This window comes from Thunnus albacares, chromosome 19 (genome assembly GCF_914725855.1).
Source record: "Thunnus albacares chromosome 19, fThuAlb1.1, whole genome shotgun sequence".
NCBI lineage: Eukaryota > Metazoa > Chordata > Actinopteri > Scombriformes > Scombridae > Thunnus > Thunnus albacares.
The window spans coordinates 30,210,606-30,227,206 of NC_058124.1; the positions used below are offsets into that span (position 1 = coordinate 30,210,606).

The 16,601-nt window shown below is 42.2% G+C and overlaps 1 protein-coding gene across 1 annotated transcript in view; it reads right to left on the reverse strand.

Annotated features, from left to right (window-relative positions):
• The window catches only part of si:ch211-80h18.1 (uncharacterized protein LOC555593 homolog), a 27,981-nt gene extending 11,491 nt beyond the window's left edge, over positions 1-16,490 (reverse strand). Inside the window, exons 1-15 of the mRNA XM_044336481.1 lie at positions 16,463-16,490; positions 16,264-16,413; positions 15,687-15,716; positions 15,413-15,463; positions 14,670-14,717; positions 13,621-13,665; positions 10,776-10,820; positions 7,266-7,301; positions 7,079-7,147; positions 6,716-6,829; positions 6,527-6,580; positions 4,304-4,342; positions 4,117-4,182; positions 200-244; positions 55-87 (exon numbers count right to left, since the gene is read on the reverse strand). Coding sequence (XP_044192416.1) covers positions 55-87; positions 200-244; positions 4,117-4,182; positions 4,304-4,342; positions 6,527-6,580; positions 6,716-6,829; positions 7,079-7,147; positions 7,266-7,301; positions 10,776-10,820; positions 13,621-13,665; positions 14,670-14,717; positions 15,413-15,463; positions 15,687-15,716; positions 16,264-16,413; positions 16,463-16,490 — 853 coding nt within the window. The remainder of the gene's footprint in view (positions 1-54; positions 88-199; positions 245-4,116; positions 4,183-4,303; positions 4,343-6,526; positions 6,581-6,715; positions 6,830-7,078; positions 7,148-7,265; positions 7,302-10,775; positions 10,821-13,620; positions 13,666-14,669; positions 14,718-15,412; positions 15,464-15,686; positions 15,717-16,263; positions 16,414-16,462) is intronic.
• Between the last annotated feature and the right edge of the window lie 111 nt (positions 16,491-16,601).

Here is a 16,601-nt window from a genome sequence, read left to right on the forward strand (position 1 = left end):
TAAACTGTGTCAATGGTGAATTAATTAAGAGAACCTTGTAGCAACTATTATTACCTGTGACATCATGACTGATTCCAAGACTTGATGCTGGAACCAATCAGAACAGTGTCAGTCAGGTATCATTCTGCCAGAAATACTGCTGTATGTTATCTTAATTTATTAATAACACTATTGATTTATGGATCCATCATGCTCTCACCTGTGGGGTCAATTTGAAGACCGGTCACTGACTCTACTCCACCTGCTGACATCATCATACCACCTATTTCATCTTCATCATCATCATCATCATCATCATCATTGCATCACTTTCAATCTACTAAGCCCTGAGTCAACACAGGAGAGTCCAGAGTCAACATAAGAGAGCCCTGAGTCAAGATAGAGAATCCTGAGTCAAGATAGGAGAGACCTGAGTCAACATAAGAGAGCCCTGAGTCAAGATAGGAGAGACCTGAGTCAAGATAGAGAATCCTGAGTCAAGATAAGAGAGGCCTGAGTCAAGATAGGAGAGACCTGAGTCAAGATAGGAGAGGTCTGAGTCAAGATAGGAGAGGTCTGAGTCAAGATAGGAGAGGTCTGAGTCAAGATAGGAGAGACCTGAGTCAAGATAAGAGAGCCCTGAGTCAAGATAGGAGAGACCTGAGTCAAGATAGGAGAGACCTGAGTCAAGATAGGAGAGACCTGAGTCAAGATCGGAGAGCCCTGAGTCAAGATAGGAGAGACCTGAGTCAAGATAGGAGAGACCTGAGTCAAGATAGGAGAGACCTGAGTCAAGATCGGAGAGCCCTGAGTCAAGATAGGAGAGACCTGAGTCAAGATAGGAGAGACCTGAGTCAAGATAAAAGAGCCCTGAGTCAAGATAGGAGAGACCTGAGTCAAGATAAAAGAGCCCTGAGTCAAGATAAAAGAGCCCTGAGTCAAGATAGGAGAGACCTGAGTCAAGATAGGAGAGACCTGAGTCAAGATAGGAGAGACCTGAGTCAAGATAAAAGAGCCCCGAGTCAAGATAGGAGAGACCTGAGTCAAGATAGGAGAGACCTGAGTCAAGATAGGAGAGCCCTGAGTCAAGATAAGAGAGCCCTGAGTCAAGATAAAAGAGCCCTGAGTCAAGATAGGAGAGACCTGAGTCAAGATAAAAGAGCCCTGAGTCAAGATAGGAGAGACCTGAGTCAAGATAAAAGAGCCCTGAGTCAAGATAGAGAATCCTGAGTCAAGATAGGAGAGCCCTGAGTCAAGATAGGAGAGACCTGAGTCAACATAAGAGAGCCCTGAGTCAAGATAGGAGAGACCTGAGTCAAGATAGAGAATCCTGAGTCAAGATAAGAGAGGCCTGAGTCAAGATAGGAGAGACCTGAGTCAAGATAGGAGAGACCTGAGTCAAGATAAGAGAGCCCTGAGTCAAGATAGGAGAGGTCTGAGTCAAGATAGGAGAGACCTGAGTCAAGATAAGAGAGCCCTGAGTCAAGATAGGAGAGCCCTGAGTCAAGATAGGAGAGACCTGAGTCAAGATAAAAGAGCCCTGAGTCAACATAAGAGAGCCCTGAGTCAAGATAGGAGAGACCTGAGTCAAGATAGAGAATCCTGAGTCAAGATAAGAGAGGCCTGAGTCAAGATAGGAGAGACCTGAGTCAAGATAGGAGAGACCTGAGTCAAGATAAGAGAGCCCTGAGTCAAGATAGGAGAGGTCTGAGTCAAGATAGGAGAGACCTGAGTCAAGATAAGAGAGCCCTGAGTCAAGATAGGAGAGCCCTGAGTCAAGATAGGAGAGCCCTGAGTCAAGATAAAAGAGCCCTGAGTCAAGATAGGAGAGACCTGAGTCAAGATAGGAGAGACCTGAGTCAAGATAGGAGAGACCTGAGTCAAGATAAAAGAGCCCTGAGTCAAGATAGGAGAGACCTGAGTCAAGATAGGAGAGACCTGAGTCAAGATAGGAGAGACCTGAGTCAAGATAAGAGAGACCTGAGTCAAGATAGGAGAGACCCGAGTCAAGATAGGAGAGACCTGAGTCAAGATAAGAGAGCCCTGAATCAAGATAAGAGAGACCTGAGTCAAGATAGGAGAGACCTGAGTCAAGATAAAAGAGCCCTGAGTCAAGATAGGAGAGCCCTGAGTCAAGATAAAAGAGCCCTGAGTCAAGATAGGAGAGACCTGAGTCAAGATAGGAGAGACCTGAGTCAAGATAGGAGAGACCTTAGTCAAGATAAGAGAGACCTGAGTCAAGATAGGAGAGGTCTGAGTCAAGATAGAGAATCCTGAGTCAAGATAGGAGAGACCTGAGTCAAGATAGGAGAGGCCTGAGTCAAGATAGGAGAGGTCTGAGTCAAGATAGGAGAGGCCTGAGTCAAGATAGGAGAGATCTGAGTCGAGATAAGAGAGGCCTGAGTCAAGATAAGAGAATCCAGAGTCAAGATAGGAGAGACCTGAGTCAAGATAGGAGAGCCCTGAGTCAAGATAAGAGAGACCTGAGTCAAGATAGGAGAGACCTGAGTCAAGATAGGAGAGGTCTGAGTCAAGATAGGAGAGACCTGAGTCAAGATAAGAGAGACCTGAGTCAAGATAGGAGAGACCTGAGTCAAGATAAGAGAGACCTGAGTCAAGATAGGAGAGGTCTGAGTCAAGATAGGAGAGACCTGAGTCAAGATAAGAGAGCCCTGAGTCAAGATAGGAGAGACCTGAGTCAAGATAAGAGAGACCTGAGTCAAGATAGGAGAGACCTGAGTCAAGATAGGAGAGCCCTGAGTCAGGATAGGAGAGCCCTGAGTCAAGATAGGAGAGACCTGAGTCAAAATAAGAGAGCCCTGAGTCAAGATAAAAGAGCCCTGAGTCAAGATAGGAGAGACCTGAGTCAAGATAAAAGAGCCCTGAGTCAAGATAGGAGAGCCCTGAGTCAGGATAGGAGAGCCCTGAGTCAAGATAAGATATGGTCAAGATCAAGATAATTGATAATTCTGTGGTGAACCAGGGGCTTGATCTATCTTTAACCCTTAGCTTTTTAAAAGGTGCATGTTTATCAGTGATAGCAATGAATTTGTAAAATATTCCATTGCCAGTTCTACATCTGGTATTTCAGATGTGTGATGTATTTACTGTTGGCAGAGTCACAGAGGAAATCCTGGTCATCTAAAGTTTTTAAATTTCTTTTGATGACTAGAGCTTGATCTTTCTGGTCTGGCACTTCTTTTACAGGCTAGAGGACAGTGGTCGCTGATGCCAAGTGCAAACACTCCAGAGGAAGTAATTCTGTCCTTCCTATTGGACAGAATCAAATATATCAGTTTAGATTTTGAAGGGTCCTTCAAATTTGGTCTGGTTGGCTCATCAATCAGCTGTGACAGATTTAGGTTGTTACACATCTCTTCTGAAGTATTTGAATCTTTTGTCAACCAGTTAAGGTTAAAGTCACCTAGAACCAGCATCTCTGAGTAGTTGTACTGTGCAAGTAAGTCTACTAATTTGTTAATTGCACTAGAGACAGCTGAGGGTGGACTGTTAACACCCACCACAATAATTGAATTATTACTAGATAAGTTAACTTTTAGGACAATAAATTCAAAGGAATTAGGTAGTGACTCTTCCAACTCTGTCTATTCTAAAACCAGGTTTCTGTCAGAACCAGGATATCAGGGTCAGTCTGTGATACAAGAGTTCTCAGGAGATTTAATTTAATTTTAATTGTTTGCATAGACCCAGGTCATTTCTGGATTTAAAAGCCTGTGGGTTAAATAATACTTGCCTAGTGTCACAGAAGGGCTTACTCAAAGATGGCAACCTGGAGCTTGTTTAAGGTTTGGGTTTTACGATTATTAAATTTTCAGGGTTACAATAACTTGTACTGGAAGTAGGCTGGTGGTGTTTACAAGGGTTACGTCTACTGTCGATTATTACTGGAATAGTGTCTGCATGCGTGAGATTCTCATGCTTAGGATATGGACAGTATGAACCCAGAAAGTTACAGTCAGATGGATTCACTGCAAGTCAGGAGGTGAAAGAGTCAAGATAGGAGAGTCCAGAGTCCAAAAGCTTCTTCGCCAGTAAAGTCCCAGTGACACTTCGAGCCCATGTAATAATAATAATAAAAATAATAATAATAATAATAGATAATGTGTTAGAACCTACCTGTTAGATCAGAAGGAACGTTCTGGGTCTGAAGATCACTGAAAGAAACCAGTTGGTCCGTCACTGCTGCAGAAACAGAACCATCAGAGTAAAACTACAGACTGAAGAACAGGAGGGTTCTGCTCTGTTCTGTTTGTTCTGTTTGTTTGTTCTGTTTTGTTTGTGCTGTTGAAGGATGAAAGTTCACCTCTGTGTGATTCTGTCAGCAGAGTCTGTCGGCCGTTTCCTGGAAAATGCAAAATAAAACTTTCTTTTCCACCAAAGGACAAACAGTGTGACATATAAAAAAAGACGTTGACAGGAAACCATCAGCAAAGAACATTAGAACCATGGACATTTAATAAGAGCAGCTCCTCCCAGCAGCCCAAAAAACGTTTTCCCCACAGACCTCCATTATAAAAAAGACATCTGTAAAACTGTTGACAGGATGCCTCAAATTGCAGATAAGGTCAATTACAACTCTGTGTTATTAATTTTTTATCCATTAAGGTTTTATATTTGTAAAACCTTCCTTGAGCCAAGAAAAGTGATTTTAAGATCTGTGACGTCATCCCAATAAAAGTCTATGGGCTGAGCGGGAGAAACGTACTGCACGTATGTACAAGTATTTGCAGTTTGCCGAACAACCCAGAAATAAACCTGGAAGCTAGACAGTTTTTTGGCTCACACTCCAGGAGAGGAAACCACATGAGGTTAGACATGTATGTTAAAGTCCAACATGTATGTTTAAGTTAAACATGTATATTAATCTTGTAGAGGTATGAACACGTATGATAAAGTTTAACATGTCCAGCTTAACAAGACAAACCCAGTATATGTCTGGACTGTGTGTGGTCAGTGTGGTACAGCGATAGTCAGTGGTCGGCTCTATAATGTGAATTCTTGGATATTAAATGTTCATCTGCAGTTTTCTGTAGTGGTTCCAATAATATTTGTTCTTAAAGTGATCATCACATGACAGCATCACATGACATGGTTAAGCTACGTTTGAGTCTAAAAAAAAAAAGGTTATAAATGCAGACACAACAACAAAACTTTCCAATCATATCTTGGGATGTTTGATTTGAAATAGAACTTATTGGAATTGTAATTATAACTATTCTAATTATCAGTTAACTCCTCCTGCTCTTTCATCTGTTTCACTCTGCAGTGATGGTTATTTCAGGTGCTTTAACTGTGTGCTCTCCTTCATGCCTTTATGCCCCCATTTCTGCCTCTTTCCCAGTCAATGATCATGGAGGCTGTGCTGGAAATTGTAAATGAAAGTTTTGGCAGCAGACGCTGCTACGTCTGTTTAAACAGGAGTTTAACCGACTTCACTGCATTTAACACCAGAGCTGAGAGCAGAAACACAGTCGCTCTGCATCGCTGCCGTCCTCCACTTCCATCATCTCACACCGATTCATTTTGAAGAGTAACAGCCAATGAGGAAACTCCAACACTCAGCCAGCCAGCCAATGGCTGGCTGAGTCACTCACTCACTTAGTCACTCAGTCAGTCAGTCACTAATTAATTCACTCAGTCACTCAGTCCACTGGTCCAGCCAGGGATCGAACAGCCTCCTCTGACATCAGGTCAGTGACTCTGTTGCTGCTTTTAAATCTCGTCTTAAACTTACTAACAGCTGACAGACGACATGTCTGTGGTCACAAGCTGTCAGTTTTATTTCTTTCATTAAAAGAGTTTTTATCTTTTTTGAGTTTGTGTGTGTGTGTATACAGTATGTATATACTGTATGTTTGTATGTGTGTGTATATGTATGTGTATGTATGTGTGTATGTGTGTGTGTGTGTGTGTGTGTGTGTATGCAGTATGTATGTATGTGTGTGTATGTGTATGTGTATGTATGTGTGTATGTGTGTGTGTGTATGCAGTATGTATGTATGTGTGTGTATGTGTATGTGTATGTATGTGTGTATGTGTGTGTGTGTGTGTGTATGCATATGTTTCATTATTTACCTTCTGCAATTGTCCCTAATGTCGCTCATATACTGAATTTCCTCACCTTGGAAAGCACTTTATTATTATTATTATTATAAACATGTAGAGGTTTGAACATGTTAAAGTTACATGTGTAGAGGTAGGAACATGTATGATAAAGTTAAACATGTAGAGGTTTGAACATGAATGTGAAAGTTAAACATGTAGAATTTTAACATGTATGTTCATTTAAAACATGTAGGGGTTTGAATGTGTATTCATGTTGGTGTGTGACATCCTGTTTTCACAGTGGAAACAAAATGGATTTTGTGGTTCAGTTCAATTTGTTTGAAAAGAAAAAGCATTTTTCATTAATTTTTGATGATGATATAAAACATAATGATAATGTTAATAAGTGGAAACATTCCTATCCACACAGACTAAAACCTTGTGCAGTAAAGGATCCATGAATACAGGTGTGTTTGTTTACCTGTCTGTTCTTTGTGAGTGTCCCTGTGTGATGACGATAATGAGGATGATGAAGCTGAGGAAGAAAAAAAGAAAACACTCACAGAACAGAAAACAAGTTGTTAGAGAACGTTCACAAAGAAACACTGATCACAGATTTCAGAGTAAAAGTCTGTAGATTTCAGAGTAAAAGTCTTTTTTCTACACCAACCTCCCTGGATGATGGAATGGGAGACAAAGCTGGATGGTGATTGATCAGGTCCGGAGCTCAGAGAGGTGAGCTTCCCTCCTGATTGGATGCTGATGTCAGACTGAAGAGGAGCTCCTTCACAGAACAAGAGCAAGAAAACAGAGATTAACACACACACCTGTGGGCTGGTCACATGACACCTGTGTGGGCTGGTCACATGACACCTGTGGGCTGGTCACATGACACCTGTGGGCTGGTCACATGACACCTGTGTGGGCTGGTCACATGACACCTGTGTGGGCTGGTCACATGACACCTGTGTGGGCGGGGCACATGACACCTGTGTGGGCGGGGCACATGACACCTGTGTGGGTGGGTCAGTACCTGAAGGTGAGTCCAGACTGGAGCCGCTGTTCTGATCTGCATTCGGAGCTGCTGTCACTGAATTCATCACTGAAGCACAAACAGCAACCAGACCAATCAATACTGAAGCTGATCACATCTGATCAAACTGAAGCTGATTCAGATGTGTTGCAGCTGAGTTTAAAAAGAGACCAAAGAAAAATCACACCTGTGGAGTCCAGCTGAGTGGGCAGAGCTGTGTGACCTGATAGAAAAAAACAAACAAAAACAAATCTCAACTTCCTGTTTAAAGTTTTATCAATAAATCTGATTAGTGTCACCTGATCTGATCACCTGGGGCCCGTATTTCAAAACTATAAATCTGGATCAGAATTATCTGGATAGTGAAATCTCCCTTTTCTCTGTCAAGGATCCAAATGGTCCTACTGACTTTGTCTGAGTGGTTCAAAACATTGGCAGGTTGGATCACAGTGATATGACCAGATAGGGATCTGCAAATCTCAAGTCCCAGCCCCTGAATCTGAACAGCAAAGAAAACATGGCAGACCATTTCAAAAGGAGCAAGTGGTAGCACAGCTTTCACGTCCAAATGTAAGTATACTTTGGCTGCTATGTAAGTTAGCATTTATAAGACTATACAAATGGAAACCAATATATCATGCCAGCCAGCTATCTGAATTATCATCTTCTTAAAACAAGGGTGTGATGTTGGTTAATTAAGCTCAGGTCATGCTAACAGGAGCTAACTTGGCTCCATTGACTTCTGTGTTAAGTAGCTAGTGAGCTAGCAAGCTAGATGACTGTTGATGTATGTGGCGGTCTATGGTTCAACTTTTAAAAGGGAATTAATTGGAGTTACGTCATACATTAACTCTTGAAACAAACACCAACCCATTCACAACGTTAAATCTACCATTAGTGAGCTAGCTTACATTATTATTTGCCTGCTGAAACAGCAAACTTTCTTGAAGTAGGTTACATGTGTACAGACTACTACAATACTTTGGGAACATGATGTTAAAGTAGACATTAGGCTACCTGTTACGGCTTTCAGTAAAGTAAAATTAAAGGATTTTGTCCCCCAAACAGCTGTCAATATCAAACATATATATATAATATATTTAATTTTAACTTTTCACTGTATATTAATTTACACAATCACAAGAGTTGAACCAGTCAAAAATAGTTTATATGTATGTATGTATGTATGTATGTGTGTGTATAAATACATACATACATACACAGATATATATATAAATTCCCTCTCTCACTCCCCTCCCATGGGGGGGGGGGGGGGGGGGGGGGGGGGGTGTCTTTACCAGAGTTCTGGGAGTGTGAGGGATCTGCGCAGTATCTTAGCTGTTCCTAGGACTGCGCTCTTCTGGACAGAGACCTCAGATGTTGTACCTGGAATCTGCTGGAGCAGATTTGTTTGTGGGTCACAGCCCCCAGTGCTCCAATTACCACTGACACCACTGTTGCCTTCACTCCCCACATCTTTTCTAGCTCCTCCTCTTGGTATTTTTTGATCTTCTCGTGTTCCTTCTTCCTGATGTTGCTGTCGCTTGGGATTGCTACGTCTATCATTACTGGCTTCTTCTGTTGTTTGTCGATCAACACGATGTCCGGTTGGTTAGCCATCACCAGCTTGTCAGTCTGGATCTGGAAGTCCCACAGGATCTTAGCTTGTTCATTCTCAACCACCTTAGGAGGTGTCTTCCATTGTGACCTTGGGACCTCCAGCCCATACTCAATGCAGATGTTCCTGTACACTATGCCAGCCACTTGGTTATGGCGTTCTATGTACGCTGTTCCTGCCTGCATCTTACACCCTGCTATTATGTGCTGAACTGTCTCAGGAGCATCTTTGCACAGCCTGCACCTGGGGTCCTGTCTGGTGTGGTAGATCCCCGCCTCTATTGATCTTGTACTGAGTGCCTGTTCTTGTGCTGCCATGATCAGTGCTTCTGTGCTGTCCTTCAGTCCAGCCTTTTCCAGCCACTGGTAGGATTTCTTGATATCAGCCACTTCTTCTATCTGTCGATGGTACATGCCGTGTGGGGGCTTGTCCCTCCATGATGGTTCCTCTTCCTCCTCTGCATCATTGGGTTTCTGCTGCCTGAGGTATTCACTTAGCAGTTCATCTTTGGGGGCCATCTTCCTGATGTATTCCTGGATGTTGGTTGTTTCGTCCTGGACAGTGGCTCTGATGCTCACCAGTCCTCGGCCTCCCTCGTTCCGCTTAGTGTACAGTCTCAGGGTGCTGGACTTGGGATGAAACCCTCCCTGCATTGTGAGGAGCTTCCTTGTCTTGATATCAGTGGCCTCTATCTCCTCCTTAGGCCAGCTTATTATATCAGTGGGGTATCTGATGACTGGCAGGGCGTACGTGTTGATGGCTCGTATCTTGTTCTTCCCATTCAGCCGACTTTTCAGGACCTGCCTTACTCTGTGTAGGTATTTGGCTGTGGCTGACTTCCTTGCGGCCTCCTCATGGTTCCCATTTGCCTGCGGGATCCCAAGGTATTTGTAGCTGTCCTGAACATCTGCAATGCTGCCTTCTGGTAGCTCAACCCCCTCGGTCCTGATCATCTTCCCTCTCTTCGATACCATCTGACCACACTTATCTAGTCCGAATTACATTCTGATGTCGTTGCTGTAGATCCTGGTGAGGTGGATCAGTGAGTCGATGTCTCGCTCATTCCTGGCATACAGCTTGATGTCATCCATGTAGAGGAGGTGATGGTTGTTCCACTTCGGAACCGGTGCCCGTAGCCACTCTTTGAGATGATCTGGCTGAGGGGGTTCAGGCCTATGCAGAACAGCAGCTGGGATAGTGCATCACCTTGGTATATGCCACACTTGATGGTAACTTGTGCAGTTGGCTTTGAGTTGGCCTCCAGAGTCATTTTCCACAGCCCCATTGAGTTCTTGATGAAGGTGTCCTGTTGATGTTGTACATTTCCAAGCATTCCAGTATCCATGTGTGTGGCATTGAGTCGTAGGTCTTCTTGTAGTCAATCCAGGTGGTGCACAGGTTGGTCTGCCTGGTCTTGCAGTCTTGGCTGACATACATACATATATATATATATATATATATATATATATATATACATATATATATGAAAATGGAAGGGGATGTTTGTATTGTTTTATTGTGCTGTTTTCTGTCTCTTCAAATAAAATCACTTAAAAACACCTAACCCTAACCCCACATTGGCTATTCAACCTGTTGTTCTTTACATAGATAGTAGTGTACAGTGTGATATGTGGTCCCATTAAGAGCACTGATAATCAGGATTTGGTAATCTTGAAAAGTTTGTGTCTGGATTAAAGTGATCCAGTCCAATGTTACTTTGAAAATTGGCACAAAGGTAAGATGGTTTACCTGATCCTGGGTAGCCAAACCTGGGATTTCCAAATCCGGATCATTCTGATCCATATGAAACTTTTTTTTAACAACTGGGCCCTGATCTGATCAAACCTGATCTGATCACACCTAATCACACCTGTCCTGTTTTGTTGGGAAATACTTCCACCATGTTTCTTTTGGAGTTTGAAAAAACTCAGAAGCATCAACCATTGAGAGCCCGCAGGTGTTTGTCCTATCAGGTGTGTCAAAATGCATGTTGATGTGTGATTGGAAGACGGAGCGATCAATCATCTTTTAAAGACCCCCCCCTGAACCCTGATTAATAAAGCAGATCTGAGGTCAGACCTGGTATGTTGATGTGAGTGTCTGGCTCAAACGGATCTGCTCCACCTGAAAACACAAATAACAAACTTCTTCTTCAAGTATTCACAACAAATACCATAATACTACAGTGCTACAATACTACAGTACTACAGTACCATTCAGTTCAAATCAGTTTTATTTATATAGCGCCAAATCCCAACAGAAGTTATCTCAGTGCACTTTTCACATAGAGCAGGTCTAGACCGAACTCTATAATTTACAGAAACCTAACATTCCTCCATGAGCAGCACTGGGTGACAGCAGCGAGGAACAACTCCCCGTTTAACGGGAAGAAACCTCAAGCAGAACTGGATGCAATATTTTTTTTCCCAGGATGGCGAAGTCATGACTCATCCTACTCTGCCTTTGATTGGCTTACCTTGATATTCTTACCCTCTCAATCCTCATGCCTAAACCTAACCAACCCAACTGAAGAGGCAGAGTAGGAGGTGTCATGACTTCGCCATCGTGGGAAAAAATTTGGTGAACCAAACAGAGAGAGAGACACAGAGAAGCATAATAACAACAATACTAACAATAACAATAATAACAATAATAGAAATATGACAAATAATAATATTAATAATAATAATAGCAGGCATGGGTGTCAAGCAGGACCATGGCAGCAGGGGGTCCGAAACCACGATCCCTGGAAGCCCACAATCCATAACCAGGTGGTCTGTGACCCTGATCCATACGAATCTATAAGACTAGAAGGCACAAAAACTCTGTGGAAGAGGCTAAGTTAGTAACATGCATTGATGTTACATGAATGCATACAGATGGAGAGGAGGAGGAGGAGAGAGGAGCTCAGTGCATCATGGGAAGTCCCCCAGCAGTCTAGGCCTATAGCAGCATAACTAAGGGCTGATCCAAGGCGAGCCTGGTCGGCCCTAACTATAAGCTTTATCAAAAAGGAAAGTTTTAAGCCGACTCTTAAACATAGAGAGGGTGTCTGCACCCCGGACCCAATCTGGAAGATGGTTCCACAGGAGAGGAGCCTGATAGCTGAAGGCTCTGCCTCCCATTCTACTTTTAGAGACTGTAGGGACCACCAGTAAGCTGCATACTGGGAGTATGTGAGGAGAAGGATTTTAAATTCTATTCTAGATTTTACAGGAAGCCAATGCAGCGAAGCTAAAATGGGAGAAATGTGGTCTCTTTTTCTAGTTTTAGTCAGAACACGTGCAGCTGCGTTCTGGACCAGCTGGAGAGTCTTTAGAGACTTGTTAGAGCAGCCTGATAATAAGGAATTGCAATAATCCAGCCTAGAAGTAACAAATGCGTGAACTAGTTTTTCTGCATCTCTTTGAGACAGGATGTGCAATATTAATATAATGTTTGCAATATTACGTAAGTGAAAAAAGGCAGTCCTTGAAACTTGTTTTATGTGGGAGTTAAAGGACATATCCTGATCAAAGATAACTCCCAGATTCCTTACGGTGGTGCTGGAGGCCAGGGTAATGCCATCCAGAGCAGCTATATCATTGGATAACATTGGTGCTGACATGCTGATGGCTTCTCCCTCTCGCTCTTGCTCGGTGTGTCATATGTTTAGTTATTCCTCTGCCTCCTTTAGTGATAATGGTACATGTAATGAATGTAGTTGATTTGCAGTGTTGGAGATGAGGCTCAGTGAATAGGAAGCGTGTCTCCGCACCTAAGCAGAAGTCCACGGTTCACCACCAACCAGTTCATGTTTCTAACAGGTTCTCCCCACTCAGTAACACACCTGCTCAGAAACCAACTGTGATTATTGGCAGCTCCATAGTCAGAAACGTGAAGTTAGCGACAGCAGCAGCCATAGTTAAATATTCCTGAGACCAGAGCGGACGACACTGAATCAAATTTAAAACTGCTGGCTAAGAATAAACGTAAATATGGTACGATTGTTATTCACATTGATGGGAATGACTCCCGATTACACCAACGGGACAATACAATACTATAATACCACAGTATTACAATACTACAGTACTGCAATACTACAGTACTATAATACTACAAGACTACAGCACTACAATACTATAATACCACAGTATTATAATACTACAGTACTGCAATACTACAGTACTACAATACTATAATACCACAGTACTACAATAATACAGCACTACAATACTATAATACCACAGTACTACAATACTACAGTACTATAATACTACAATACTACAGCACTACAATACTATAATACCACAGTACTACAATACTACAGTACTATAATACTACAATAATACAGCACTACAATACTATAATACCACAGTACTACAATACTACAGCACTACAATACTGTAATACCACAGTACTACAATACTACAGTACTATAATACTACAATACTACAGCACTACAATACTATAATACCACAGTATTACAATACTACAGTATTATAATACTACAGTACTATAATACTACAGTACTATAATACTACAATAATACAGCACTACAATACTATAATACCACAGTACTACAATACTACAGTACTATAATACTACAGTAATGCAATACTACAATATTGCAAACTTACAGTACTATAATACCACAGTGCTACAATAGTATAATACTGCAACACTACAGTACTACAATACAACAGCACTATAATACTACAGTACTGCAATACTACAATATCGCAAACTTACAGTACTATAATACTACAATGCTACATTTCTGCTACATAAAGTCAGAAAACTGACAGAATGTCAAGCTCTGTGATTGGATGTTTGTTAGTGAAATGCATCTTGGGAGTTGTAGTTGATATTTTCTAAGTCAGTAGTTGATCTGGGGTCAGTTCATGTTGACCCAAACTCAGAAACAATAAACTGAACTCACCCATCAGGCCGAGCAGGAAGTCATGAGCAGACGCATCGATGAGTCCTGAAATTAAAAAAACATCTTAATGTGGAACTAAACAAAGAAACAATTTCCTGTTTGGTGCCCTGTTTTATTTTCCTATTCGTTTGTTTGTTGTAAATAAACAGAGATCAGCTGATCATATCTCCCCCTGCAGGCTGCAGGCAGCATTACAGCGACCTCATCAACATTGTTAAAGCACAAATATTCAGCACATGTCCAGCTCTATATTTATATTCTGGGGCTCTACTGGAATAAAAACTCCTTATTGATCTTCTACTGGTCCTTTATGCAGCCCCTCAGTTCAGCCTCTGTCTGAAACAGGCCGTTTTAGCTCCTGTCTCTTTAAGGCCCCGCCTCCTGATGAGCCCACTCTGTTCTGATTGGTCAGCTTTCAGGAAGCTTCCTCCGGCTCTGGAGGCTACGTAAACAAACTATAGTAGCAGGATTTCACTTCTTCTTCTCCTTCTTTACTCCAAATGTCAACTTCTCACATCCATCCGTACATGTTGGAGCTGAATCACATCTGAAATATGAGAGTGAACAACACATGGAAACACCTGAGCAACCACCTAGCAACCACCTTAGCAACAACTTTAGAAACCAAGACTACGGAACGGACGGCCCTTCATGGGAATGTGTGATGAACTGACGTCAGCGAGGTAGAAAAAAACGTGGCAATTGAAGCATAGAGCAGGTTGTAGCCCTGACTTTTGACTTGCAGGCAGCATTTCTACAGATGTTCACCTCAAATTTCTGAACTTTGACCATGTTTAAAGAACCAGAGTGTAGATTTTAATGAAATCTAGCAGAATGGACTTGGCGGAAATGTGATATAATATTATAATATTATATTCATAAGCATGTTTTAATATAATCACCTGAAAATAAGAATTGTTTTGTTTTTGTTACCTTACTCTGTGTCCAAACAGAATGCAACACAACTGAGTGTCAAAATCAGTTTGACTGCTTTGTTTTCTATTTGGATACAAGAAGTGACAACAGACAGATCTCACCTGGGCACTCACCTGGATAATCAAGGTGAGGGACTCCGCCCCCAAACGAATCCAGAACACCTGAGAGAGAAAGACAGGTTAACAGACAGACAGGTTAACAGGCAGACAGGTTAACAAGCGGACAGGTTAACAGGCAGACAGGTTAACAGGCAGACAGGTTAACAGGCAGACAGGTTAACAAGCAGACAGGTTAACAAGCAGACAGGTGAGCAGACAGACAGGTTAACAGGCAGACAGGTTAACAGGCAGACAGGTTAACAAGCAGACAGGTGAGCAGACAGACAGGTTAACAGGCAAACAGGCTGACAGGCAGACAGGTTAACAGGCAGACAGGTTAACAAGCAGACAGGTGAGCAGACAGACAGGTGAGCAGACAGACAGGTTAACAGGCAGACAGGTTAACACGCAGACAGGTGAGCAGACAGACAGGTTAACAGGCAGACAGGTTAACATGCAGACAGGTGAGCAGACAGACAGGTGAGCAGACAGACAGGTTGACAGACAGACAGGTGAGCAGGCATAGAGGTGAGCAGGCAGACAGAGAGGTTGTTGCATCATGTGACTCATCTATAAATATTTTGCTGTTTTCAGCCTGTCTCGCCTGTCAGTGTCCTTCTGTAGCCCCGCCCCCTGTAGCTCACCTGTCTGACCCTCTGTAGCCCCGCCCCCTGTAGCTCACCTGTCTGACCCTCTGTAGCCCCGCCCCCTGTAGCTCACCTGTCTGACCCTCTGTAGCCCCGCCCCCTGTAGCTCACCTGTCTGACCGTCAGCTCCTCCTCCTCCATTCAGCAGCTTCTGTCCATTACCTGAAACACATTTCATAATATTCAACAATCAGTTTCATTGATTTTTACTTTTGTGTTTTAAATTGTCACATTTTCGTTCTGCTGAAGCTAATTTATATTAAACAGACACGTTTGTTTTGTGTTTGAGATCCACAAACAGCAGCTTTACATCATTCTCTGTGTGCGCACTGGATCAATAACTAATTGATAAGCATGTATTGACAGAGATGTTAAAGACAATCACCGTTTGACTCGAAGTCAACTCCATCAGAACCTGCAGACACAAACACACACGTTTCATATTTGACAAACATCACCTGTTGTTGCAGTTTTGTGTTCTTCATATTTACTTCCTGTGGTAAAATGTGATGCAGTATATTTACTGCCGTATTGTACCTAAGTATAGTTTGGAGGTACTTGTACTCTTCTAGAGTTTTTCAGTGTTGTGCTTCTTTGTACTTTTTACTGCAGTACATTTCAGAGATGTTACTGCACTACTTTATCAGCTGGTTACAAAGTTTACTTGTAAAACACACAAACTTATAAAGTATAAGTATATAAAATATGTAAAGTAAATAAAGTATCTAAAGTACATATGAGCTGGTTTGTATAATAATACTTTAAATAATATATGGAGTATTTAAAGTGGAGTATTTGTACACTGTAGTGTTGTACTGAATGATCCGAATACTTTGTTCATAACTGGTTATAAAACAAACCGACCAATCAGAGACAGTTTACCTGCAGCTTCAGATTCACCTGAACAGATCAGCTCCTCTGTTTTCTGTCTGAAATAAATGTTTTATTAAAGTTACTGTTACCTGCAGGATGAGTCTGGGCAGCAGACAGTTCTCTAGCTGCTGCTGGAGAACCCGCAGAACCTGCAGAACCCGCTGAACCCGCAGAACCCACAGAACCCGCAGAACCCACAGAACCCGCAGAACCTGCAGAACCTGCAGAACCTGCAGAACCTGCAGAGCCAGAGAGGAGAAAGAAGGTAGTTTTTGTTGTTCTCCCCACATTCAGAACTCAGAGTGCAGCAGAACATTTCTTCAGTTCATGATAAAGAAAATAAAAAGTGGAACTCAGTAAAAAGTTTTATTCGGTAGTAAAACTCATTCAATAAATATTTAAAATGTACAGTAATAATAATATTTAA